The sequence below is a fragment of the Aquila chrysaetos genome, chromosome 22 (genome assembly GCF_900496995.4).
Source record: "Aquila chrysaetos chrysaetos chromosome 22, bAquChr1.4, whole genome shotgun sequence".
NCBI lineage: Eukaryota > Metazoa > Chordata > Aves > Accipitriformes > Accipitridae > Aquila > Aquila chrysaetos.
In genome coordinates, this window is record NC_044025.1 from 10,001,177 (window position 1) to 10,028,464 (window position 27,288).

The following is a 27,288-nucleotide window of genomic DNA, read 5'->3' on the forward strand; positions in this document are numbered from 1 at the left end:
TCTGCACGTGACATGGAGAGCAGCCCCTGCTCCATCCCAGGAGAGTCAGGGGTCTGGGACTGGGCTGCCTGGGGATGTGGGACAAGCTGAGAACCTCAGAAGCTCATGACACATCTCCTGGTGTCCCCTTGTGCCCTCTGCTGGGGTGCAGGTGTCCTTGTGCAGGATGGAGTCGCTGTGCGGCGGAGAGCCTGGCACCTCACCCCTCATCCCTGCAACCTTGTCGTAGTGCAGGCAGGAGAGACCTGACAGGAGTCAGAGGGAGCTGGGAGGAGTAACCTGAGGGTGGGTGGTGGTTTCATGAGCTGTTAGCTCAGATCTTGCAGACGACATGAGGTCTGGGCTACCTATGCGACCTTGGAAGAAGCTGTTCTAGAGGCAGAAAGAGGTTTTCCCTGAGAGTCCTGTGCCTAAAAACTGCTGTGATGTCTGATGCTGTGGCTGTCCCAGCTGCAACCATTGCCAAAGCAGTGGCGGTGCTGGAAGGTGCTGTAGCTCTGCCTGTGCCTGGGCGAGGGTGCCTGAGCAAGGCAGCGTGCTGGAGCAGTGACTGCTGTGGGCAGGATGGCCGAGGAAGGGATGCAATGGTCAAATGGGCTCAAAAAGGCTTTGAGAGGCAGCCTCGTGGGGCTGTATGCTTGCGAATGCTATTCCTTGCTGCTTTCCTAGACCTTATCATTAAGCTCTCTATAGCGAAACCGGTGCCTCTGAGACACCTGCACATGGAGTATTACAGTGGGGCTTTCCCTGACGCCTCCAAACCTTCCTGCAAGCTGAACTGGAAAAAACCCAAGATGTTTGCACAGGGGTGAACTAGAAGGCTCCTTTCAGCAACAGTGCCAGGCAGGGGCTGTAGCGATCTTCAAACCCTGGAGCTCAGCTGGCTGGCTCTGGTCCTTCCTTCTTCCTTCCCATGCCTTATCTGTGGCCTCCACTTCCCTGGCTCTGTCTCCATACAGTCTGGAGGCTCCCCTGGGTGGTGACGCCGCACCGCCGCCTTTGAAGCGGTGGTCACGTTCAGAGAGCCGCAGGCAGGAGCAGGGAGGATGCTCGGGGTTCATACCCCAATGCCAGGGAGGACACCCCAAAGCAGCAGCCTGGGCTGCTCCCTGCACAGCTCCCCAGCTCAGGGGCGGCCGCCGTATGGGCCGAAGGGTGGTCGCAGCCTCCTGACCCAGCCCGGCACGGCACGGCTGCCACACACGGTCTATTTTCCAAGAGCGCTTACTTCCTCCGCCTCTGGCTGAAAACAATGCGAGAGGAGCAGGCCTCAGCATTTCTGAAAATTAAGCGCTGAGTTCAGCTTAGTTCAGCCCTGGAGCCCGCTTAACCCTTTAGTTGCGGGATGGAGCAAATTTCCTGGTGCAAGCAGCAACTTTGGCTTGCCGTGTGCTGCACGGGATGGAGAAAAGTAAGAAGGGTCTTAGAGGTAGAAGAAGCATCTTGAGTGAGGGCCATCAGCGAAAAGAAATATCTTGAAGCCAGGCCTGTCTGGCTGCATTTCAGTGACTTGCCTTGCCGGTTTTGCTGCAAAACCATGGCACTTCCCCTGTGTCCTGCATCCATGCATGAACCCCCTCCTTCCCGAGCTGCCCCCAGCTGCCGGCACACCAGGAAAGATGCTGTCCCCAACGCCACCCACTCTTGGGCATGCAAGGGTATGAGTGGAGGTACGTGGGGGCAGGTCCCTCTCCCCCACGCTCCTCTTCCCCCACCCGAGCAGGCAGGCACTGACGGGCAGCCTGAAGGGCCCAAGATTGCAGGGGGTGGGCAAGGCGTGGGCAGGTGCTTATCACCGCTCTGCGCCCATTTGCACAGGGTGAAAGCAAAAGCACAGAGTGCAAGAATGAGGAAATGTCCCCGCTGGTCCTGCTCGCTCCTGCCAGTGTCCCTGCGGCTCCCCCGGCTGCAGTCGGTGCTTGGGCTGGGTGGGCTTTCAGAGGACGAGGGAAGGAAAGCACTGCTCCACCTAACACCAAAACGGGTCCCCCCACCCATATCAGAGAATCAAAACCATGAAACAGGAGTTTGTTTGACCTGAAACAAAATGTTTCATCTTGTTTGTTTGCTTTTTTCCCTGACTGAAGTCAGGTTTAGGCTGACTTCCTTTTTCATTCAGGTTCAGTTTTAAATAACAAAGTGAAAAGCAATGAGGCTTCGTTTTGAACCTGTCAAGGAATGGTCAACTTCTGAGCGCTCCCAGAAGGAAACAGGAATATTAGAAAAGCTTGATATTAACTCTTTCATTGTTTTCAAAAGAAAAAAAAAAATCCCCGAATTTTTCTCTGCTAGCCCTGTTTGTGGAGTTTAGCCAGGGTGCACAAATACTGCTGGGTCCACAGATCTCTTGTTCTGCGTGTCTGTATTTGCATTTTGTCAGAGAAGAAGGGGGTTTCAGAGCTGAGCGCCTCTGCCACCTCCCCAGGATGCCCAAACTGTGGCACAGGTAGAGCCTCTCCCTGGGGCTTTGCTGTAGCAGAGGCAGTCGGTGCACAGCGAGGACGGAAGGTCCTGAGCCCCAAGGATGCAGCGCCGGGGCTGGGGGACAGGTGAGTCCGGGCGAGACTGCTCACGCAAAGCAGCCGCTTGCAACGGGAGGGAGCCGTGGCCGGCGCGGCCACGCTGGGGCTGAGCAGAGCCCCGAGCTGCTCCGTGACGCCGTGCCCGTGGGCAGCCTCGCCGGCCCTTGTTTACTGCAGAGCCAGGGCGAAGGTGGTGCCTGGGCGTACATGCTTCCCCTCGGGAGCCGGCGGTCTGCCGGCGTGCTGGGCTGTTTATAGCATAACTCCGGGTAACTCATTGACCTCCGTGCCGGCGGCTCTGCTGGGAAGCGGAGGTTCCCAAGATGATAAGCCGCTCTTGGAAGAAATTCCTTTCCTCGTGCAAGGGAGTGGCGGCGCTGGGCACGCTCGCCCGCCTTGCAAACACGTACGCAGCCCCGTGCACACGCACGGGCGCGCGCCGCGTCCCGGCGCCGGCAGCGTTCCCTCGGGGGACCCGGCTTGGAGAGATTGGAGCTTCATGGTCAAGAGTTCTCCGGGAGGAAAGCGGTGCTGGGGAGCAGAGCAAGGGGCCCTGCGCAGGCGTGCGCGGAGGAGCAGGTCAGTACAGTCACTTGCACCGCTCTGCCCTTGCAGCCGCCGTGCTGGGTCTCTCGCTGGGTGCCGGTTGCATGTCTGCGCCCTTCGTCCCCAGCTGAGCAAACACAGCCAGGACGCGGCGGTTGCAGGTGGCTGGGGCGGTCCAGTGCAGGGACACGGCTGGGTAAATCCAGGTTAGGGCAGAGAGTTTGCATTTTTCGTCCCGGCTGAATTTGAGGCTCAGATGCGGTGGTCATGAGCACACCGGGGAGGGATAGGTTTGGTTTGGGTCCGTTGTACCCAGAAACCGATAGGAGAAGGACAGCAGAAATCACAGCAGGCACACTGGATTTAGGAAAGCGGATTTGGTCCCGGGGAAGGGTGCTGCTGCGTGACAGCCTTGGAGACTGACAGTGTCTGCAGCAGCTACGTCCCCCAGACAAAGGGTGCCCAGGCAGTCACCCTGCCTCCCATTTCGTGCCCCGGGGAGGGAAGTGTGGCCGGCTGGCGCGCTGCCTGCAGAGCCTGCCCGGCTGGCAGGGCTACACCGGGTTTACAAAGGGAGCAGAGACCCTGGAGAGCTGGCACAGGCAGAGACCCACAGCGAGCACAGGCTGAGACCTTCAGGATATTGTTTCTGTACTTATTAGGACCGGGCTTTTGCAGGGATGCCAGGCTGAAGGCTTCAGCAGCAGCGATGGGGGCTGTCCAGGGGAGATCCAGGGGTGGTAAGCAGTGGGGTAGGGAGTGGAACGGAAGGTTTTTGGGTTGTTGGCCAAAACGAAAATTCCATTTCAGGTCAAACAGGAGGTTGATACCTTTGCTTGTAGAGGTAGGGTTTGGTCACTAAGTTATCTAGGTAAACTTAAGAGCAAAATGAAATTTCAAAACCTTCAAAGGAAGACATTTTTGTTTAGGAAATGGAACATAACATTCTGTTGATTTAAAAAAAATAATATTTTTTTCCCCTGGGTAGAAGAATTTGGCGCTAATTGGCGAACAGGTATTGCTAAAATCAACAGCATTCTGAGTGAAGCAAAAAGCTTTGTCTGAAAACACCTGCCCTGTTTGAGCACTGACCACTTTGACAACACAGGCCCAAACCAGCAACATCTTTCGTGTAAAGGTGTGCCTGACTCCATCACAGAAACCTGGGCTGTGTGCTCTGAGTACAAGCAGGCTGAAACCTGTGCCTGAATCTGAATTTTCCCCCTGGTTCCTGCACCTTCAGAGCATGCCTAGGTTGACTGGGAGAGTTTTCTAAATGTGGAGCTTTCCAGGGCCGGCATGCTACAGGAACAGACAGTGTCCTTGCCACAGGGAGAGCAGTGCCAGCCTGTCCCAGCAGCTCACCTTCGTGCAGGTCCCCGCGGCCACGCAGCTTTGCATGGGAAACTTCAGCTTGACTTTAGCACGCCAGGAGAGAGCTGCAGCTCTTTGCACCCTAGCGTCTGGGGCTCAGGAGGGCAGGTGGGCTGCAGTGAGGAGGATGGTTCCTTCTCCAGGCAACCCCAATATTTTGACATCTGATTTCTCCTGATGAAGACTAGAAATCCCCACTCTTTCAGTCTTCCCCTGGGCAGGCAGGCTGGTGCCTGGCCAGGACTCCACAGGAGCATCCCTCAGTGCAACCCTCCCTGCAAAGCCTTTTGGTTTGAATTCACTTTTGTTAGAAGTTTCCCAGCCAGCTCCATGGACATGGACTCCATCCCGCCACAGCCTGTCCCACAGCTAGCTACTCCTCATGCTTTGCTTTAGGGGTATTGCAGAGGTGCCAGGAAGCCCCTGTCATGGCACGGAAATCTGTCTGGTAAGAAATTACTCACTGGAGTAATTACTCACTACTCTGGAGAAGCTCAAGGCCTTGTCATGCATTGGGATGCAGCCTGGCTGTCTGTGAGAGCCAGCAATGCTCCTGGAGCACACCACAGCAAGCAAGTCACTGCTGTGGTGGCACTGGCATTGTCTGGTTGGTGAAGTAAAGGTCCATCCCTAAAAGACCTCCCTATCTGTGACTTGTCTCCCTAGACCTTTTGGGGTTTTTTTTGCAGGGGCTGTGTTGCTCTTCCCCAGAGATGCTCTGTGGACATCTGCCACCCATAGCACGGTGAGACCACACAGCCTGTCCTGAGTCCTGGTCCTGGAGGCCGGGGAAGGTCAGAGCGTGTGAGCGAAGAAGGAATGAGACGCCATCCTGGGCAGCCCAAGGGATCCCGCACAGCAGCCGAGTCGGTCCCTCCTGGTGTTTGCATCTGGGCTTCAGACAATTCTGCTCTCAGAGATGAGACGAGCCCTGCTAGCCCCGCAGGAGCCCACAGTGTCTGTGCTTGCAGAGAACTCACCCGTGGCTTGCCTGGACGTAGGTCTGCTCTGCTGAGGTTGGTGTGGAAGCGGCGGTGCTGCCGGCTGCCCTCACTGTGAAAGAGGGCGAGCGCCGGCTGGGTCGGGCGGGAAGGTGGTCCAGGAACGGCTGCACAGCCGGCCCCGGATGGAGGATGCTGGACGAGCCCCAGCGGGGCGTCCCCGCAGGTGAGGCGGGGGCTTTCAGCTGCGTCAGGAACAGGGTTGCCTTTGGAGGTGGGGGGAGATCAGCGCTGAAGCTTTCCGGAGGGGCCAGCTGGAAGCTTGGGCGGGCTCAGCAGACCGTGGGGCTCCCAGTGCCGCGGCCGGCGGGAGGAATGAGAGGAATGTGCCATGTGGGCTGGGCGACACACTTCCAAAGGCAAGGGCGAACGGCGGGGCCAGCGCAGGGCAGCAACGCCAGTCGGCAGGATGAGAGCCCCCAGAGCGCTGCATCCAGCTCCGCGGCCCCCAGCACGAGAAAGACATGGACCTGTCAGAGGGGATCCAGAGGAGGGCCGTGAAAATGACTGGAGGACTGGAGCCCCTCTCCTAGGAAGAAAGGCTGAGAAGAGAAGGCTCGGGGGAGGCCTTGTTGCAGCCTTTCAGTACCTAAAGGAAGCTTATAAGAAGGACAGAGAGGGGCTTTTTACTAGGGCCTGCAGTGACAGGACAAGGGGCAATGGATTTAAACTGAAAGAGGGTAGATTTACATTGGATATAAGGAAGAAATTCTTTACTGTGAGGGTGATGAGGCACTGGAACAGGTTGCCCAGAGAGGCTGCGGATGCCCCATCCCTGGCAGTGTTGCAGGCCAGGTTGGATGGGGCTTTGAGCAACCTGGTCTAGTGGAAGGTGTCCCTGCCCATGGCAGGGGGGTTGGAACAAAGTCATTAAAGGTCCCTTGGGTGAATTCAACTTACCAGCTGTCTGCTGGAAATACAATACAGCGGAGAGGACACAGTCTAGGAGGTTCCTGGAGTGTGTGGAAGAGAACTTCCCCTGACACAGTGGGTGAGGGAGCCAACTAGGGAAGGCGCCCCACCGGACCTGTTTGCGAAAAGAGAAGGACTTGTGGGTGATGTGATGGTCGGAGGCCGTCTTGGGCACAGTGGTCATGAAATGATAGAGTTCTTGATTCTTGGAGAAGTAAGGAGGGGACAGCAGAACTGCTACCTTGGACAGTACCGGAGGGCAGACCTTGGCCTGTTTAGGGGCCCGGTTGACAGAGTCCCTTGGGAAGCAGTCCTGAAGGGCAAAGGAGTCCAGGAAGGCTGGACATTGTTCAAGAAGGAAATCTTCAAGGCAAGGAGCAGGCTGTCCCTATGTGCCAAAAGACGAGCCAGCAGGGAAGACGACCAGCCTGGCTGAACAGAGAGCTTTGGCTGGAACTCAGGAAAAAAAAAAGAGTTTATGACCTTTGGAAGAAGGGGCAGGCACTCAGGAGGACTACAAAGATGTCGTGAGGTTATGCAGGGAGAAAATTAGAAGGGCCAGAGCCCAACTAGAAATTAAACTGGCTACTGCTGTAAAAGACAATTAAAAATGCTTCTATAAATACGTTAACAACAAAAGGAGGGCGAAGGAGAATCTCCATCCATTATTGCATGTGGGGAGAAACATAGTGACAAAGGATGAGGAAAAGGCTGAGGTACTTAATGCCTTCTTTGCTTCAGTCTTTAATAGTAAGACCAGTTGTTCTTGGGGTACCCAGCCCCCTAAGCTGGAAGAAAGGGGCAGGGAGCAGAATGAAGCCCTCATAACCCAAGGGGAAATGGTTAACGATCTGCTACACCACTTAGGCACACACAAGCCTATGGGGCCAGATGGGATCCACTCAAGGGTACTGAGGGAGCTGGTGGAAGCGCTCACCAAGCCACCTTCAACCGTTTATCAGCAGTCCTGGCTAACTGGGAAGGTCCCAGTTGACTGGAGGTTAGCACATGCGATGTCCATTTACTAGAAGGGCTGGAAGGAGGATCCGGGGAACTGCAGGCCTGTCAGTCTGTCCTCGGTGCTGGGGAAGTTATGGAGCAGATCGTCTTGAGTGCCATCGCGAGGCATGTACAGGACAACCAGGCGATCAGGCCCAGTCTGCATGGGTTTATGAAAGGCTTGACTAACCTGATCTCCTTCTATGACAAGGTGACCCACTTAGTGGATGAGGGAAAGGCTGTGGATATTGTTTACCCGGACTTCAGCAAAGCCTTTGACACCATTTCTGACAGCATTCTCCTGGAGAAACTGGCTGCTCATGGCTTGGACGGCTGTACTCTTCACTGGGTAAAAAACTGTCTGGATGGCCGGGCCCAAACAGTGGTGGTGAATGGAGTTAAATCCAGTCGGTGGCCGGTCACAAGTGGTGTTCCCCAGGGCTCCGTATTGGGGCCAGTTCTGTTTAGTATCTTTATTGATGATCTGGACGAGGGGATCGAGTGCACCCTCAGTAATTTGCAGACAACACCAAGTTGGGCGGGAGTGTTGATCTGCTCGAGGGCAGGAAGGCTCTACAGAGGGATCTGGACAGGCTGGATCGATGGGCCGAGGCCAATTGTATGAGGTTCACAAGGCCAAGTGCCGGGTCCTGCACTTGGGTCACAACAACCCCATGCAATGCTACAGGCTTGGGGAAGAGTGGCTGGAAAGCTGCCCAGAGGAAAAGGACCTGGGGGTGTTGGTCGACAGCCAGCTGAGTGTGAGCCAGCAGTGTGCCCAGGTGGCCAAGAAGGCTGATAGCATCCTGGCTTGTATGAGAAATAGTGTGACCAGCAGAACTAGGGAAGTGATTGTCCCCCTGTACTCGGCACTGGTGAGGCCGCACCTCGAGTGCTGTGTTCAGTTTTGGGCTCCTCAGTACAGGAAAGACATGGAGGTGCTAGAGTGTGTCCAAAGAAGAGCAACGAAGCTGGTGAAGGGTCTAGAGCACAAGTCTTATGAGGAGCAGCTGAGGGAACTGGGGTTGTTTAGCCTGGAGAAAAGGAGGCTGAGGGGAGACCTTATTGCTCTCTACAAACAACTACCTGAAAGGAGGTTGTAGCGAGGTGGGTGTTGGTCTCTTCTCCCCAGTAACAAGTGATAGGATGAGAGAAAACGGCCTCAAGTTGTGCCAGGGGAGGTTTAGATTGGATATTAGGAAAAATTTCTTCACCAAAAGGGTTGTCAAGCATTGGAACAGGCTGCCTAGGGAAGTGGTTGAGTCACCATCCCTGGAGGTATTTAAAAGAGGTGTAGATGTGGCACTTAGGGACATGGTTTAGTGGTGGACTAGGCAGTGTTAGGTTAACGGTTGGACTCGATGATTTTAAAGGTCTTTTCTAACCCAAGTGGTGCTGTGATTCTAACCCAAACCATTCTCTGACTCTGTGCCCATCGCCCCCGCCTCGCCGGCAGACGGTGCCCGGTCAAAAGGCGCATTGTGCATTGTGGCTGGGGCCGGGGCCGAGGCGCAGTGCCGGCCGGGCAGCGCGCAGCGCGCTCACCCCTGCCCGTGCAGCAGCAGCCCGCCGGCTCGGGGCTGGCGGTGTTCCTGGACATATGGGCTGCTGCTTGGGGACTCCCTGGCACCAGGACCTGTCCCTGGGGTGCACAGGTAAGCTGTCTGTGGGGGTGCCACGGCTCTGCTCTGTCCGAGCGGGGCTGTGAGACCTGCGGCCGCAGAGCTCACCCCGCTGACGGGGCCGCTGGGGAGACTCCAGCACTGAGCGTCGGCTGCCTTTGGCTGCTTGCCTGCCTTTCCCAAGATGGCCACTGGTGTCCCCTCCTCTTGCTGGGCACTTGCTGCGTCACTAGATTTGGGTGCGTGGGGAACGAGGCAGGGCATTTTGGCCAGGGAGGGGAGAGGATGACTCAGGGGGTTGGTTTAATCCCATGCTGTTGGCTTTTCAGGAGCCCCCTTGCCACCCCTGTCTGCTGCCACTGCTGCCCAGGAGCACCTCAAGCATGGCAAAGCTTGCAGAGCCCACGGGGTGCTGCCAGTCCCCAAGGCACGATTCCCATACTGGTGTGCTCAAATGAGCTAACGGGGCTGTGCTAACGGGCTGGAGGAGGGAGGTGGCTCAGGGCCAGCGGCTGTGGCCACGTGTCCCCCGAGAGAGACGGTGCCAGCGGGTGCCACGAGCGCCTCAGCCCCAGCTGCCAGGAGTGCAGCCCCGAGCACCGGGACCCGCACTCAGCTCTGGGCTGGGGCTGTTTCCTGCCCGCTGTTACAAAATATTTCAGCACCGGGGAGGTAAATGAGTCACTGGCACGGCTGGGAATGACTCCCCACCAGCAGTTTCAATTGGTCTCTTGAAAAAGCTCCCAGTTCCCTTTCTGAGCCTGGCCCAAACAAAAATAAACACTGAATCAGCGAGTGCTGCGGGGAGCAAACCCATTTCTCCTCTCACCCGAACGAGCCCCGGCCCCTGCCTGGCTCTGCGAAGACCCACCAGCATGCTTTGCCATGCTGCTGGCAGAGGTGGCATGAGTGGTGTCCGACCTGCCGCCTCCTTCAGCACATCATATGGAGACCCCTCGGGCAGGGAGCATTCTGCCGGGGGTCTGAACGCTTCTCCCCACCACCCGTCTTCCCCAGGTGAAGAGTGTGACTCCTGCTGCCCCCACTCGCCCGTGCTCCTGCCCCGCTGGGACCGCCTGCAGCGCACCGCAGCCGAGCGCCGGGGAAAATGGTGGCGGGAGAAGACCATGGCATCAGGTACCCATCCCTGGGGAAGGGGGACCCGGCCCCTGCCCACCGGGCCCTGCCGAACCCAGTGGAGCCCACTGGGGTCTGCTGGGATGCAGGGAGAAGAGGAAGGGAGGGAGGAGTGAAGCAACCGCCAGGCAAGCCCAGCCCAGGCAGGAGCCAGCTCAGGTTTAGCTCTGCCTCCGGCTCGTTTCGCTTCCCCATCTCTGTTTCCCCCGTGTGTGGAAGGGGACGGAGTTGCTGGATGAAGTCCTTTGTTAAGTGTGTTCAAATCAGCTGTTGAGAAATGTAGAGCCTTTTGTTTCAAAGAAAAGCTCATTCATTACATGTCCACCCTTGGGCCATTCTTTTCTACTGCTAACTATAAATAAGGATTATAATTCTGCGTGCAAATAGCAGTTTATTTGACTGATTAGCAAAGCTGGCTCAATAAAAAGAGCTGTAAAGTATAGTTATGGTCACAGAAGTGACTTACAAAAGCTGCTGCATGGTCCAGCTCCAGATCTCCGGGTACATGTTTGTCTTACAAATCCGATCTGATTACTGACAAAAATTGGTTTTTAATCTTATCCCTCCACAGCCAGTACAGCTGTGGAAGAGCTAGCTGCATTTTTATGTGCCTCAGCCTTCATTAACATAATTACCAGCTAAAGTTTCAGTTCCTGAATCCTTTATGGCAATAGTTGACGATGTGGAAAGCAGAGAGAATGCAGCTTGGATTTCAGATACCGACCAGAGCAGGCAGGGGAGAAAATCTCATTTTCAAATTGTCAAATTGATGAGCAAAGAGTTTTGCAAGCCCTTGGCTCTCCTGTGCTGGGGAAGTGCTCTCACTCTGAGGTCTCCTCCAAAAAAATCTCTGTGTCACAGGGTCATCCTTCTACCAGATCTGCTTAGTGACGTTGTGTCTCAAGAGCAAGGAGGGAAAGTCCCCTCACATCAAGGCCACTCCCATAGATCTTGCCTCCAACCTTGAGCATGATTTTAGGGTGATACCAGATTTGCACAATCCCCAGCCAGATCTGCAGTGCAACCCATGGGCTTTGCTTTCAGGTGGCATGGTTGGGCAGAATATCCTAGACCTCTGTCACAAAATTTGACAGCAGCTCTTCTGTGTCCTCCCTCCTTGCTAGGTAAGGCTGGGGCATCAGAGCCAAGCAACCCTGCTACTGAGGCAGCAGAAGGCTCGCCGGACACCTCCTTGGTGCTGCTGGCTGTCAGGGAGGGCTTTCCACCAGGTAAGATGCTGCCTTTGGCATCACCCAGATTTCCAGTGGTTGGATGTAGCAAGGCCTATCACTGCAGCTAACTGACCCCCTGTCATCCCTTGAGTTTCTCATCTTTGCTCCTGAAGGGGGATGACGGGCTGGGTTTGTGTTGTTTGAGCATCGCAACCAGGCAAGGGCTGGAGGCGCGGGTGGGGCTGGCTGCAGGGAGGCAAGTGCAACGGAGACAGCTCTGTGTGGCATGGAGCTCCTTCTCCCCCTTAACCCTGCACATTTCCTTTTCAAGAGATTTCACTCTTCTTCTCTGTTGAGAGCCGCTCCTCCCGGTGCCTCAACTCCCAGCTCCAGGAAGCAGCCAGAAAGAAACTGTGGGCCCTGGAGAGTGATGACAGAGATGTCTGTGCCCTGTTCAAGGTAGGAGCCCCAGCCGGGTGGGCAGAGCATGTACTGGGAGGTTCCTGGCACGATGGGGTGTGTGATGGGATACCAAACCCAGCCAAGAAAGAGAAGTTCCTCCAAGGCCACTGCAGGGTGTGTTCCTGTACATGGGGACTCTGTAGGGGACTGGGATGATGGGAGAAATGAACTGGTAACAGGTGAGAGGCAGATGCAAAGCTGAGCCTTGTGTCAGGAGCCTCATATTGAAGGCTCTGAGCCGCCTAAGAGGTCATGCAGATAGCCCTGGGGTGAGTCTAAATAGCCAGCATTTTACAGGGCTGGGATCACCAAAGCTGTGTGCCAGACTCGGGTCCCTGGTGGAGGTGGCATCTCTGGGCTTGCACAGGGGTTCTCAGAGTACTGGGCTTCATACAGAAAAATCACTACAGGTATAGAGATGTTTCCTGGACTGAGCTGTCCTTCCCTGCTGGTTTTTAAGGCCCTGGCCCCTCAGGGCTCCCTGCAGAGCTTCCCAGAAGACCTGGAACAGTGCAGACATACTAGTGCCAGCAATAGTGAAAGAAGAGCTTCTCCCTGGAGGCGCAGTTACTGCTTTCAGCCTCAGAGCTGCAATTTGGAAGCTGTGCCTGTCCTGACTGAACATTAACCTATGTGTGGTATGGTTCAGGTGTCTGGGTTTCAAAAGCACAGCGGTTCTGGTGTGTGCCACAAGGAAAAAGATTTGGAGGAGGAGATGGAGCTTCTTTGCCCTCCCACTGCTGCACCATGGGGAGCTGTCACTGCGGGTACTCAGTCCCCTGCAGCACCCTCCCCTTAACCCCAGGCAACCAACTCGCACAGCTTTGGTCTCGATGCTAATAAATGAATGCCTAGTCTCATTCCAGGGTCTAATATTATACCCACACTGACAAAGGAGACCCCCATCAGAGTCCCAGGACTATCCCTTAATCTTGCTTTGTCTTCCATGTGTAGGAACTGTCAGCCAGGCTAGTCTGTATGCAAGCACAGGAGGATCGGTTCCTCCTCACCTTCAGAACCCTAGAAGAAGTCTGGAAGTTTTCCACGTATCTGACTTTAGGTAATGTTTTCAAGGTGTGGGAGATCTAAACAGACAATGTGAGAAGCATTTTTGGAGAAGGTGTTCTTTGACACCAAAAGAACAGTAATGTAACAGGGTGGACAGATGAAGAATATGAAATAGAAGACCTTGGTGTCCATCTACAGATTTATGAAACCACTGTCTGGATCAGTGAAAAATACCCAGGAGGATGCCTTTTGGGTAACCCCTCTACTGCATTTTGGGGATGGAGACAGAATTAGGGGCTGTTGCCTTACAGCGTGGTTGCAGAAGGCAGACTGGGAAACATCCAAACAGCACTTCATCCTGCGCAGTGATGGAACGTGCTAACACTGCTTTCCCTCTTGGTTTCTTAGGGTATGTGGGCAGCTGCCTGGAACAGCTTCTCTTTGACCAGGAGTACTGGCTAAACTGTGCTCTGATGGAGGACACAGAGATCAGAGTTACTGTGGATGAGGATCGCTTGGCCACCATATATATGAGTCTGCTACTCCAGGAAGGTGAGAAGGGACTGAATATGGAGGGAATTCCTCAAAAGCATCTCAGCAGGGCTGTGCTGTAGCCCTGTGCTGGACTATGTCTTGCACTGATGCCATTGACCTGGGCATGACTATTTCTATCTGCAGGTAACTTTTTTTCCAGAGCAGTGCCTGGTGTCTGGCAGCTGGAGCAGGAGGGAGAAGAGAGCCTGCAGCTCTGCAAGAATGAGCTGATCCATGTGAAGAACGTTGGAGAGGAGTCCAAGTGGGAAGGGATGTCCTTACTGACGGGTCAGAGAGGCCTGGTGCCTGTGACAGCTCTAGATCCAATACCTCACCCATTTTACCAGTAAGTAGACTGGCCAATTAATAGGGCTCAAGCCAAGATTCTTCACTGATCCTGATGCATGAGCTGGCACCAAGCCTGGGGTGAGAAACTGCTCTTGCCTCTGGCAATGGGCAAGAGATACACAATTTTGTGAGGATATACATTACGTATAAAGGCAACCACTGGAAACAATTCAGATCCTGTTAATGGGACAGAGCAAGGACATACTTCAGATATCATTCTTGTATGATATTGATTTAGGTCATACATGAGATTATTTGTAATTTACAGGTGAATAACTGGGAGAAAAAGCATAGCCAAAGACTTAGGTAGTGCCAGTCAAAGTGGGGCCTCATGTTGGACACCTGGCTGAGCCTCAAAGGGACTCGCAGCTCCTCTTGTACTCACATGGTGAAATCCTCCTTAGAGCTTGGCAAATTTGTCCTGTTCTTACCATGCGGTGTGAGGCGCAAACTGCCCTCCATGCCCAGTAACACCACTACAAGGAATTACTGGACTGGCCATGCTGGCCATGCTCCATAGTATCTCTGGCACTCCCAGGGGACAGAACATCTGTCCTGCTTGTGTGGGACCAACCCTGGTGCTGGCCTGAGGACAGGACTGCTAAGACAGGACCAGTGTGGCTCCCCGTTGCCTTGCAGGTGGTTCCTGAAGAATTATGCTGTGGCTTTTGGCATCTCCCAGGAGATCAGTGGGACGACCTCCCAGCCAATTGGTGAGTGATACCTGTGTAATGCAGCTGCCCTTCCTAGGGAAGGGCACGGCTCTTGCAAACCTGGGTTTGGCCACAAATGCAAAGGGACCATCCCTTGCTATGACAATGACACTCCATTGCAAGGTGCAAAAGTTTTAAATAATTAGGCTCCCACTAGTGTGCACATGAAACCTGTGCCCACCATTCACCCATTGGCCCCAGGCCATTCCTGCCTGGACATGGGCACTGTACAGAGCATCCTGGACATGGGAGGTTACTGCAGGTGTGAATTTGGCATGTAGTGTGATGGACATTTGCACTGTTATAGATTTCACTCCTGGCAGAGAGTTGAGACAGTGCAACTTCTGTGAAGCTCCGTGTTTCCAGCCACCTTCCATGCTGCAGCTCTCAGACATTTCAGTCTTTGGCTGTGTGGCATTTATCCATGCCTCTTGTATATTTTATTATAATCATCTTCTCAAGAAGGAACTGCAGAGATCTGAGTCCGAGAGCACAATAAATCTTAGGGGACAGAGAGGCAGCCTTCTCAAGCTGAAATCATGGTCTCTCCTTGCCCAAGTCTTCTCCAGCGAGAAGTTTTAATGGTGGCCTCACACTGAAATGCCCTTGTTTGCCTTGGTTTCCCAGTCAAAGGCAGGTGCACAGCCACAGAGGACCACAGAGGAGCAGCATGGGATGAACTGAGTTTCTCCAAAGGAGACAGCATAGAAGTCATCGGCTTCTTCATTCCAGGACTCCCGTGGTTTGTGGGCAAATCCGTCAGCAGTGGGAGCATTGGCTTTGTTCCAACCCGATACATAAGTCCCGAGGCTTGCGAACCTCTGTAAGTTTACTGCTACCATCTAGATTAAATTAAATTTAGGAGAAAATGAAGGGAAGACTCCAAGTCCCAACTCAAGGCTATGTGAGAGTCCAGGGCAGGTAATTTGCTTTGCAAGGCCTTCATAGAGGATCTATTTGAGGTCTGTCCAGAAGCTTTGGCCAGGGTCTGCTGCCAACAGGCTGCAGGAGTCTCTGTCCAGACAAAACAATCGTATTTCGATTGCCTCAGGTGATTCGTGGAGAGGAACAGATCTCGCCCTGGGCTAAACCTGACTTTATGCTAAAGGCAGCCCAGGACATCTGTGTACCAGACAAGCTGGCTTCACAGTTGCACCTAGAAATGTTCTTGACTTTGTAGCTTTTTCTGAGGGGCTGTGAGTCTGGCAAAGGTGGGGAGAGTGGTCACTGCCAAGGAAACGAAGTCCTGCTTTGCTTCCTTCTGCCCCATTGCTTTCTGTGGGATGTTGAGGCAGAATGACCACTGACACAGTTCTTCACTGAGCAGAATTAAACACCCTCCCAAGGACACAGACAAGAGTTGTCTGGGGTGGGATGGTGACACAACCCCACTCTGACGACCCGGGCAGTTGTCTTTGTTGGTGGCATAAAGACATAGCTCCGGTTCAACACCCATCCAAAAAGGCTTCTCCTCCAAGAGTATGTGTGGAAGGACAAGGTCTTAACCTGTTGCTAGGTCTGTTGGGCTTTTCTGGATCAGGCTCACTCAAGGTAAGTCTTAGGCAATTTTCTCTGACACTACAGAGAACAGAGAGGAGATCAGATGATGCCCTGTGCACAGAAAGGGCTTCTGGAGACAAAAAAGACCAATAGGTCCCTCTGTCTGGTACCTGTTCGTTCCTTCATGGAGAACCTGGATCTGAGAGCCCTGATGGGGAAGGTGTTCAGACTCCTGTATTCATCTGCAGCAGAGCTTTTCTGGTGGCAGGAAGAGGAGGGATGGGAAAGCCCATCCCATCCCACAGGACAGCTGTAGAATCTGGGGATGGGGAGACACTGACTGTTTTCCCCTTATGTCTGCCTCATCCTAGGGGAAAGGGCTTGGTGTTTCTGAGTGAAGAAGAAAAATGCCCCCTCCTGCACATCCCCTGCAATGGTGGCGAGCAGCACTTCACCACCCTCCTCAGTGACCTGGCACGCACTGATATCACCTCTGTGTACCGGCTGGGTGAGTTCCCCTCTTCTTATGTGCCCAGCCCCATGGCTCCCCATGGAGAGCAATGCTGGGCAGCGTCTAGAGAGCTCCTTGCTTCGGGCTTTGCAGGGGAGACAACTGCTGTGGTTAAGACAGCCTCCAAACCCTCTGTCAGCCTGGTTGTGGAGGTTGTAGACATGCTCAAGAGCTTGGCCCTGCCACACAGCAGTTTGTAGGGGTCTTCTCTGCTTCCAGGGCAGCTCCTCAGCTGTGGTTCACCCTGGCAGATGCTGCTTTCGCCTGATCCTAGCTGTAGGTCCCTGCCTAAAGCAGGTCCCCTACTACCGTCTGACCTTTGGGTGTATATTGAGGGGGATGCACAGCTAAAGTGGCAGGTGACATCATCTCCATGCCCATAGCAGGAGCCAGGTCAGGGTTCCTGGGTGCTCTTCTCAGTTTCTCTATGCTTGCTGTGTGGCTTTTGGACCACAGCTGATTTCTCTGTCTGTTTCTTGCCTTCTCACTACCTAGAAGCACCGTGTGGCCATGCACGGCTGAGCTTGGGATCCCCTGGGATTCAGGGGACCTCCCAGACCAGCCAGCTCCGGGGGGTTGAAACTGCAGCTGCATGTGGTGTCTGCGGCCAGAAGTAAGCCTGCTCTCCCACATACAGGTCTGGGGTTTAGCAGAGCAGCAGGAGAACTCTATAAGGTTTGAGCACTGTGTCTGCACATTAACACTGAGCAAGGCTTTGGGCTTTTTGTTTTCTGTTTGTCTCTGTGTAGATGGTTTTGAACCTACAGCCATGCTCCCAAAAGTGCCATCAGGTGAGTATGTGGAGGGGACAGAATGGGATGATTTTATGATGACTTCTGAGGGTGAATTTTGACATGGGGAAACATCCCACTGTGGTTTGCCTGTCCCTTCCAGAGGCTGTCCTCCATGGCTGTAAAGATATCCAGCTGCTCCAGTCTTGGGAGGAAATAAATGACTTGGCTACAACTAGCACCTCCGAGCTGTCTAGCCCAGGGAGTGACTCGGCCCCTGCTACATTGGAAGATGTTCTCCTGGAGAAGCTGGATGATTTTGATGATCCCAAGTTCTTTATTGACCTGAATGCTGGACACATGGAAGATGCTGATGTCTTTGACCCTATATTGACCTTCCTTAACCAAGACAGTTATGTGCCCAGTTTTCAAAGCCTCTATGATCTCAGTTTTTCCTTTCTCAACTCCACTTTTTATGGTTTCTCTGATGAGGATGAACTAGTCTTGTACCTTGAGACATCCAGGAACTGGGCCAAGAGGACTCATTCAGTTTGGGCTCATGTCAGGCTCTGTTTCCTCTTGGGTAAGCTCTGCATCAAAAAGGTCAAGTTCTCCCAGGCTCGAGTCTACTTTGAGGAAGCCATGAGCATCCTGGACAGGGGTTTTGGGGACCTGCCCCTGTTGGCTGCATTGCATGTGAACCTTGCCTCCATCTACTTGAAGCAGAATATGAAGCACAAGTTCTCCTCCCTGCTGGGAAAAACAGTGGCCTTGCTTGTCTGCTTACCTGGCCGCTCTTTCAGCTCTGAGAATGAGCTGGAAGTCATGATGTATGTCCTGAGGGAAGCCATTGCTGTGGGTAATGCTCCCTTGGAGGCACGGGTCTGCTTCCTTATTGTCAAGCTCTTCCTACAACTGGGCAAAAATGATGAAGTGCTGCCCTTTACTGAGCATCTTCAATGTCTCAGCACCACTTTACTCAGCCCGGACACTAGTTCTGTGCCACTGGATGCTACCCCCATCTTGAGCTACCTGTATGACAAGAAGTACTTGCCAAATATCGCACTGGCCTCCGCCAGGTTGTTTGTTCCTAGTGGTGTCAAGGGGGCACCGACACCCATTTGGAGAGCTGGTTTCATCCTCCAAAATACTTCCAAACTCCTGGGAAGCCAGCTGGAGAGGAGCAGCATCCCAGCACTGGCTTGTTTCTATCTTAAGCAAGCACTGCATTTCTCCTGCGAGAGCAGAGCTGTGCCCATCCAGAGGACGCTGTGTGCCATCTTGTCCAGGATGTACCTCCAGCACGGTGTGTTGGACGGGGCGGTTTGTTATGCAGCCATGGCCGTAACCCTCAGCAGACTGATGGGCGAGGAGGAGGCTTTTGAGTCTTCCCTCTCTTTGGGGTGGATGTATCTCCTGCACAGCCAGCCAGGCCCAGCTGCAGCCATCATGTGGCAGCTCTTGCGCTCTCTGCACGGGACAGACAGCGTGACGCAGGGTGGAGCTGTGCACAATCTCCTGGCCATTGCCCTCAAAGGAGAAGGGCAGGTGCAAAAGGCTGCAGAGAACTACCTCCGGGCCCTGCACAAAGCCAAGGAGACCGGGAACAAGAGAAACCAGGCTATCGCTCTGGCTAACCTGGGGCAGCTGAGCCTCTCGCACGGGGCGAGCCAGCTGTCTGAGCTCTACCTGCTCCAGTCAGCTCAGCTCTACGCTGAGCTCCAGGGCAGCGAAGACCTGGAGATGGAGTTGGTGCGGGTGCTGCTGTGGCTAGCGCAGGCCATGGTGAACAGGCAGAGGATGGAAGACGGCAAACTCTGTTATGAACTGGCATTGGTTTTTGCCCTGAAGTGGCATAACGTGAGGAGTGAGTACAGCTTTGCTGACGGGAACCAGGGCAGTGTTCGCCTCTGTGCAGCACCCTGTCAGGTCCCTAACGCAGTCCCCTGACCTGTCCTTTTCCCTTCCCTGTACCATGCAGGTCAGCTTCACATCACTGAGTGTCTCTGCCATTTCTACAGCAAAGTGTCCCCCAATCCCCAGGCCTCCATTACCTACCATGAGCACTGGGTATCTTTGGCACAACAGCTGCAGGACAGAGAGCTGGAAGGCAATGTCTGGCAGACCCTCAGCCAGCTCTACCAGGCTTTGGGCACATCTGAGTAAGTCCTGTCTGTGGCTATTAGATGCTGTTAGAGTGGGGTCCCTGCTCACCCAAAGCAAGAGCAGTGGCTTTCCTGGGGTGTCCCTTGAGAGAGGTGGGGAAGGTGTGTGGTAGCTCTAGCTGTCCCGCAGGCAGGCTGCTAGGTAATGCGCTGCTGAGATTTGTGAGCTGTCGCTGTGCGGTGAAAAGGGGAACAGTTCAATGTCAACCAGAGCGCCGCGACAGCCAGGCAAATGCCGGGCTGTTAGCTGGGACAGAACTGGGGTCTGGCCAAACACAGTTTTCCAGAGAGACATCCAGCCTTGATCAGAGGGGACCCAGCGGCAGGGAATTCATCACTTCCGTTAGAGGCTTATTTCAGTGATTAATCACCATTCACCAGTAAAAATAGGTTCCTTATCTGTTATTTGAATAAGTCTGGCTTCAGCCTCCAGCCGCTGAGTCTGCCCTCCCTATCTCTGCTGGAATATTTTCCCCAGGGAGGTACTTAAGACCCTGTATCAACTCACTTTTCAATCTCCCGCTGGACACATGCAGGTGACTGATTAGATTAGGCGGGAGGGAAGAGAAAGAGACTTGGACAGACCACAGACTTTCTTCACTTTTTGAAGGCGAATGTCTCAAACAGTGGAGTGCTAGCTCCCATGTCCCAGAAGGACAAATGGGCAGAGGCTGTTATTGACTTGGATGTTAACCTTCCCATGCTATGTCAGAGTGAGTTCAGAGGGAAGGTATTTAGGAAGCAGACGCCTGTCATGTGAATGGTGCTATTTAAGATCACAAAGCACCCCATTCCCTGGACTCGAAGGACAGCTGGAGTCCAGCAGGCGAGACACCAAGCAAACAAACATGCCGTGGGCACTGCCCAGTGCTGCCTGTGCCACAGCTGCCTTCTGCAGGCAGCGTGTCCCACCTGCTGGCTCGTCCTGCTGCTTTTCCCTTTGTCCTCTAGTGACCAGGGGCTTGAAAAGTGTCTATAAAATCTTGCACATGTAGCCACAGATCTGCCTCTTTGGCTGCACCCAGGGACAAACGATAGGCAGAGATGTGGTTTTGGATGCCAGATGCTGGCTGGAAAATGAAGGTGCAAGCGCTCCCCGCCTATGCTCCCATGTGTAGCTGGGAGTAACTTTGGGGCTTATTGTAGGGGGGCAAATAGGGTTTGCAGATGACCTGGACAAAACCCTCTTTATCAGCTGAAACAAGCCAGGGTGGGGAGCAGCCCCTTTGGGAGCAGGCTGCCTTGGGGCTGTGCTGAGCACTGGGGTCCCAGGCTGGTCTAAGATTGCCAGATGATGCACGCACATGCGCTAAAGCATGGAGACTTCCAAACTTTTACCAGGACACGTTGCTCAGAGCTGTGGCTCTCCATTTGTCTCTAACCTTTGGCAACTGTAGGAGGAGAAGATGGGATTGCCAGTGGGGAGGTGTTGTGGTAGCTTTGCAGCTGATTGATTGCTGGTGGTGGCCTGTGATTTCTCCGTAACGGCTTTTTGCCTGTTACCATCACAGGGCTTTGAGACAGTCCCTGGACTGCACCAAACAGAGTCTAAGGATCTTCATTGACCTTGAGGAGACTGTGAAAGCAGCAGAGGCCTGGCTGCAGGCAGGAAGGCTCTACTATCTTATGCAAGAAGATGAGCTGGTGGAAATGTACTTTCAGGTATGGAGGAGGTGGCTGGAGCAGTCCCATTCCCACCCTGGCTAGCTGCATTCCCATCACAGCTCCTTGATAGGAGCCTTTTGGGACTGGTAGACCTGGAAGGGAAAGTTCTTATAAGCAGTGTAAACCTGCTGCTGAAAGGAGGAGCTGTTGCCTTACACTCATGCACTATCTGGCACTAACTTCCCTATCTTTCCTTCCATACACTGGGTTTAGAGGATTCTTGGGTGAAAGTAAGTGAATTTATTGAGTAAGAAAGTGATGTAGGAGTGCCAAAGGAAGCTGGAGCTGCCAGGTGACCAGTTCCCATTGAAATACATGTAGATAAGGGGTAAGGTGCCAGGGAAGTACTTGGAGACTTCTTGGAGTAGAAGACTACTGGCTTCTTTCCATCTTTAGCATTATTTTATCAGCTGACCTGCAAAGTGGAAGAGCAGCTCATAAAATCTTAGCGCTCCCTCATTCCAACATATATCCAACAAAGCACCAGCCTCGACACTCGCAGAGGGTGTTCGGGATCCTCACTCTGTTACTCAGAAGCACTTTTGAACTGGTGGGGCTGGGTGACTGAGGTAAACGGTGGTGAGAACAAGGAGAGGAGCCTTTCCCATCAGCCACACCAGCCTGCCCCTAAATCAGGGTGGTAGAGGCAGGGAGTTACTGGTACGGGGTGGCTGCTCAGTGACATGGGTGAAATGAATAGATGGCTATGGTGTCAGCCTGTTTCCTAGTGTTCACAAGGGAGATCTGAGGCCCATAACAAAAAGCCACCATTGCCTCCCTGGCTCATGGTTTCAGCAGGGAAGCAGGGGCTAAAGGAGGGGTGACTTCCCATTAAGAAGGGCCAGTTGACACCAGATCTCAGCAGGGCATGTCTCAGTCCCTGAGGGGCTCCTTCCCATGCAAGGTCACTGGCAATGATAAGTTGTCATGTGTAAGGAACAATATGTTCTGGCTGGAAGGTGGCACCAGGGCCAAGTGCATAATTGGCACAAATAACTCTTCTTCCCAGAATTTAGCATACCTGCCCTCCCTCCTGCTGGCTCTGCCCTTTCTCTGTATAAGCTGTCCATTCCTCTCATCAATCTTCACGTTGGCTCCATCACACCAATGACAGACCAGGGCCAGGACAGCTGCTGGCCGCACTGTCCCGACTCTAAATCCTGATGCCATTGCATATCCCAGCTGATCAGTTTGCTGGACTGACCCTGCACGGGGATGGGTTATCCGGCTCCTGGCTCCATCCTAACACACATCACTTGCAAATGCAGCACAACAGTCCCATACACCTGCTGGCCAATCTGTCTCCATGCTGTTTGGAGCACTGGGGCTCACATTTACAATGACTTGGTTTTATTTAATCACACCGATGTCTATGTGCAAATGACTCTTTCCAAATCTCACTCTGGTTCCTCTTCCTTCTAGGCAGCCATTCAGACTGCTCTGAAATGGGAGAACTTCTCCTTGGCCATGGATCTTTATGAAAAAGCAGGTGATACCTTTTTTAATGGCAGCCGAAACAGAGATCGAGCGGTGGAATTTTACAGGGTACTGATCCCTCCAAGCATTTCTGTCCTTGTGTCCCTGCAAGGCGATGGCCATGGGGAGCTTTGTCCCAGGGCTGGCTGCAGCACTGCATGGCCAGGCTGGAGGGACGGAGGGTGGAAAGGGATGGCGTGGATCTGAGTGTGCCAGAGCACAAACATCGCTGCAGGGGGGAAGCCTGGAGCATAGATGTATTTTGCAATGGCTGCAGCTCACTGCAGAGATCATTTGGGAGGTGGAAACAGAGTCCTTACATTACAACTCCTGGCAGTGTTAGGTGTGAGCTGGTCACTCCTGGGGACATGCTCAGAGTCAGAATTTCAGGCACCTAAGGAAGGGCAGAGATGTGAGGCTCCGGTTTTGAGAACCACGCTCTGGGATATGAAACTTATTTTCAGGGGAAAGAAGGGGCTAGAATCTGAACCTGCAACACAACCACCCCATTGTCTGCCTGCCATGCCAAGTGGTTGGTCCATCTCCTGCTGCTTTATCACCGCTCCGTGGGCAGTGCTGTACGTCCCGGAACAGCCTGGATTCAGTGTTCTCTCTCCTCAGGGAGGTGCTGTGCCCTTGGCCAGGAAACTAAAGGCCATTAAGACAGAGCTACGGCTGTTCAATAAGCTGGCAGAGCTGCAGATCGGGCTGCAGGGCTACGAGAAGGCCCTGGAGTTTGCCACACTGGCAGCCAGGCTGAGCATCAGGGTCGGTGAGTGATGCACACCCGCAGGGTACGGGGAGTTACTGGCTCCTGCAGATGGGGTTGCCTTTTTGGATGAGAACAGCCTGCTTGTGAAAGGGGGATCTCCTGCTTTCATAAGACTGCTGGACTTATTCTTATCCTAAGTGTTAACATCTTTTTAAGGCCACTTCCCATTTTAAGCTGCATGACAGCCACATGGGAGTGCTCTGTCGTGGTGGTGGTGGGACCGGCTGAGCAGAGGGTTGTTGCTACACCAGAGAATGGGAAGTCTGATGAAGGCACAGGACTGAACAGTTCCTCCCTGTCCTAGCTCTTCTGATAAACTCATCCCTTCCCATTGCAGAAATAGTTTGAATGGGCAAAATGCCAGCACAAATGTCTGAGATGGAACCAGTCTTGTAATAGCCCTTTCCAGCACCCAAGAAATCCCCTGGTTGAATGATATACTCCCTGGGCAATCTGTCCAGCCTTGGTATCAGCAACCTTTCCCATGGCACTGTTTTCTCTGAACCATCTTCAAACCCAGTGTCTCCTTATGAAGATACCCATGCCCCCAGGCTGTTGAGCAAATGCATCCCCAAGCAGGTCAGCATGCTGGGCTGGGGATGTATTGTGAACACGCTGCAGGCTGACTGTATGAGCAACTCTTTTCCAGGAGATCAATTGCAAGAGCTGGTTGCATTCCACCGCCTGGCTACAGTCTACTATTTCCTGCATATGTATGAGATGGCAGAAGATTGCTACCTGAAGACACTTGCCTTGCGTCCCCCCTTGCTGCAGTGCTCTGGAGAGGCCCTGTACTACTGCAAGGTGTATTGCCACCTTGGCAACCTCACCCTGCACAAACTGAAGGTAGGAAACCTTTCCATGATACTGTGTTGAGCACTCTGGTCTTGACAGAGAGCTGGAGGTGGAGTATCTCATCTGGCAGAGCAGCCACACATGTAGACAGCTGCATCCTGTGACTCTCCATCATGTCTGCAGCTTTAGAATAAATGCACACAATGCTGGCACAACCAGGTTTCGAAGGGGGAAAGGCAATTCGGAAAGACGTGCTGGCACTTAGCTGCAACTATATAGAGCCCATTGCAAGGAAGTCAGGTGTCACTGGGTTCTGCCTGGAACCACCGGTCTCTGCTCCAGCTCCCTTATACCCTGTGACCTTCAATTAAACCACTTCCTAATGCCTGTCCTGTCCTTTACGGTTAGGATGAACAGGATGCAGCAGCCTACTTCCTCCTGGCCCTCGCCGCAGCGACCGAGCTGGAAGACCAGGAGCTGCAAGTCCTTATCCGCGCCAAGCTGGCTGACATCCCCGGTGCCCCGCGGGGGCCCGAGGGCACACCAGGCTGTGCTACATACCGGCCCAGGTGGCTGAGCGAAGGCGGCCGCATCGTCTGACCGACCCGTCATCCCCGGGGACTCCAGTGCGAGCTGTCAAGCGGCGTCGTGCGGTGCCGCTGGCACAGGTCCACGTGCTCTCCAGAACAACCGGCCCAGGAGAGGTCTTGCGCCACATCCTACGGAGCTGGCAGCGTTTGGTCTTCTTGTCCCCGACAGGCAAGGGACCAAGCACTTGGGACCCTGCCCTCATTTTTTGGGAGTAAGGCTGGGCACCGCAGCCCAGGCGGCACGTCAAGGCTGGGCATCCAGGCAGGATGAGGCCCCGGCAGCGGTGCTGGAGCGTGCGGTGCAGCAAGGCTGGGTGACAGATGGCATTTCAGGAGTGCTCTGCCCTGCCTGGGATGGGCACAGGAGAGTGCTGCCATGTACCTGCCTGTCCCCCCAGCTGCCCCACACACCTCAGGTCCCATGGGGCAGCTTAGCCTGACCCAAATGTGTTTTAACTTGAATAGCAATTCCTTTATTTATTCCTATCTGGTTTCTGTCCTGTCTGCTCTGGGAAGGCCTGTGACCCATACCTCTGCAGAGCCCGGGGCCTCTTTGCTACAAAGCACCACCAAAGCTTTTGGCAGTGAGAGGCAGAATTAGGGAAAGGAGGAGAAATGAAAGGGGCTGGTCAAGCCTCACCTGGGGACAAGCCCCATATGCAGGTGGGTGGCTGCTCGCGGGGGAGGCAGAGCCCACCCTCACCCCAGCCCTGCCATTCAGCCTCAGCTCTGGCACTGGAGCAGCTGGGGCAGCCTCTTCTGCCCCACAGCCCATGTGCACTTTCAGCACATAAAGCATGAGAACGCTATGGGTCCTCCACGGGAAAAGAGCCGTCAGTCCTGACCCAGCCCTGGCTTTGCAGCCCAGCACCCTCCCCAGCCTCTCTTCTCCAGGCTGCAGAGCCCCGCAGGACGCAGGAGTAGGCTGGGCGCACTGGCCTGCCCTGTGGCACCCATCCAGCCCCCTGGGCAGGGATGCTGACGGGGTTTTGGCAGGGAGAGGCAGCTGCGCTGCCTTTGCATGGGCTACTGGCAACCCAAGGAGAAGCCCAGCAGGCAGCGAGGTGCCTTCAGGTGCCCTGAGCTACATGGCTGGAGGAGAAGCAAAAACTCCTCTGCGGAGCGAGCAGGGGGATCGGGAGGCACCGAGGAGGCATCTCCTGAGAGCTGCCGCCCAGCACCGGGAGCAGCACACAGCTCTCCTCCACAGCCCGTCTCGCCACCAGAGAGCAATAAATGCCCATGTTTGCAGCCTTACATAGGCGAGTGCCGCTTCCCGGCTAATACCGACCTCATTTTTCAGTCTGGACTGGTGCAGAGTGAGGAATGAGCAGTTTTTCCGCCTCATCTCTTTGGTCTGACAACCAGTGGCCAGAGATCCAACTGGGGCTTCACAGGGGGACCCTGTTCCAAGTCCTTCCACCTCCCTGATGCGCTCCACTGCTTGGAAATGCTAAATGCAGAACATTTATTTCCTTGCTGCTCTTTGCAAATGCCGAGTTTATTTTCCCCTTCTAATCCCTGTGAAGCATCCATCATCAGGGCAATGAATAGTTTACTGCTTGTTTACCGAGCATTCCTGCGATGCCATTAGGGGAGCCTCAGCCCTGAGCTCAGAGGAGGTAAATCTTCATCCCGTTTGAAATACAGCAAGCTCAGGGGAGAACCAGTCCCCCAAACCTTCCTGCCTCACCCTACAGGGCTGCCTCTTCTCAGTTCAGGTTGCTGATGCTCACCGTGCTAGGGCAGGATTTTTTCAGCAGTTTTTCATACACAGGGAAATGTACAGTCCCACATCTTCGTACCAGAAGGCAGATTGACGACTGGACATCAGGCTATCGAGGGGATGGGAGAGAGGGAAGCTTTGATGGCTCTGGAAGACCTGGGGGTCTGCGTGGTGCAGAATTGCGCTGCCCTGGCACCAAGATCTCCACCCATCTCTCCTGCCATCCCCAGCACCTCACTTAGGGATGCTGCCCAGCCCCACGGTAGTTCGCCTGCAGCAGCTGCTGTACCCAGACTGTCTGGTCCTCAGCAGTGCCCTTTGGGTCCCTGAGGTGCAAGGTCACCACGAGGCTGACGCCCAGACATCCCAGCAGGGCTTTTGTTACCAGTGGTTGTAGCGGCTGGTGCTGTGCTGCTGGCCAGGCTCTGCACTTGGGGGCCAGGATGTGGGTAGCTGTGCCTCTATCTGTGGCAGAGCCCCCAGACCCACACCGGTAACCGGGGGCTGTTGTGGTTCTTGTCAAAGTTAAGCCCAGTGGAGGATGAATCATGCAGAGAGTATCCTCACCAAAATATCTCTTCCAGAGCCAAACCTGAGGCTGTTCTGCCTAGCACCAGTGAGAAAAAATGGGTTTTGTTTAAACATAGAGGGTCAGTGTCTCAGCTGGTCTAAATCAGCTAAGATCCATGAAGTCAAACAGAGATGTTCTGATTTGCAGGGACTGTGGATCTCGCCCATAGTTTTTAACTAGATGTGTCCTCTTTAAATCACAGGAAACAAATTTGTGGTGCGGGGGGGGGGGGGGGGGGGGAAGAGACTTGCTCTTTGGGAACATCCCATAAAACATCATTTCCCCTGTCCCTCATCTCCTCGCCCGCTCCCACATGCTGTGACAAAGCTGGGCTGTTTTCCTAGTGGGATGAGAGGTCAGGGTGGGCAGGGCTATTTAAGCTCCATAATAATACTTGGAAATAAAGTGAAACTTAGTGCAGTCAGTCGTGTGCACC

At 54.1% G+C, this 27,288-nt stretch overlaps 1 protein-coding gene across 6 annotated transcripts; it reads left to right on the top strand.

Annotated features, from left to right (window-relative positions):
* The first annotated feature begins 2,328 nt into the window (after positions 1–2,328).
* On the top strand, positions 2,329–25,041 carry SH3TC2 (SH3 domain and tetratricopeptide repeats 2). 6 transcript variants are annotated; one of them, XM_029998269.2, is made up of 19 exons: positions 2,997–3,101; positions 5,132–5,439; positions 9,994–10,113; positions 11,238–11,342; positions 11,617–11,744; positions 12,702–12,807; positions 13,164–13,307; positions 13,434–13,635; positions 14,277–14,350; positions 14,978–15,173; positions 16,222–16,358; positions 17,111–17,152; positions 17,256–18,959; positions 19,074–19,254; positions 20,769–20,919; positions 22,345–22,467; positions 23,020–23,170; positions 23,820–24,016; positions 24,374–25,041. In XM_029998269.2, the coding sequence occupies exons 2-19, from the start codon at positions 5,262–5,264 to the stop codon at positions 24,563–24,565; spliced, it is 4,131 nt and encodes a 1,376-aa protein (XP_029854129.1). In that variant the 5' UTR covers positions 2,997–3,101; positions 5,132–5,261; the 3' UTR covers positions 24,566–25,041. The 6 variants fall into 6 exon arrangements, with proteins under 6 accessions (XP_029854133.1, XP_029854127.1, XP_029854128.1 ...); XM_029998273.2 differs by lacking the exons at positions 2,997–3,101; positions 5,132–5,439 and adding an exon at positions 2,329–2,549; XM_029998267.2 differs by lacking the exon at positions 5,132–5,439 and having other exon boundaries at positions 2,621–3,101.
* The last annotated feature ends 2,247 nt before the right edge of the window (positions 25,042–27,288 follow it).

Coding starts and splice junctions, on each gene's coding strand:
- SH3TC2 (XM_029998267.2), top strand. CDS start 2,846: ATGATAAGCCGCTCTTGGAAGAAATTCCTTTCCTCGTGCAAGGGAGTG. Junction 3,102..9,993: donor AGGCGTGCGCGGAGGAGCAG/GTCAGTACAGTC, acceptor CGTCTTCCCCAG/GTGAAGAGTGTGACTCCTGC. Junction 23,171..23,819: donor CAGGCTGAGCATCAGGGTCG/GTGAGTGATGCA, acceptor ACTCTTTTCCAG/GAGATCAATTGCAAGAGCTG.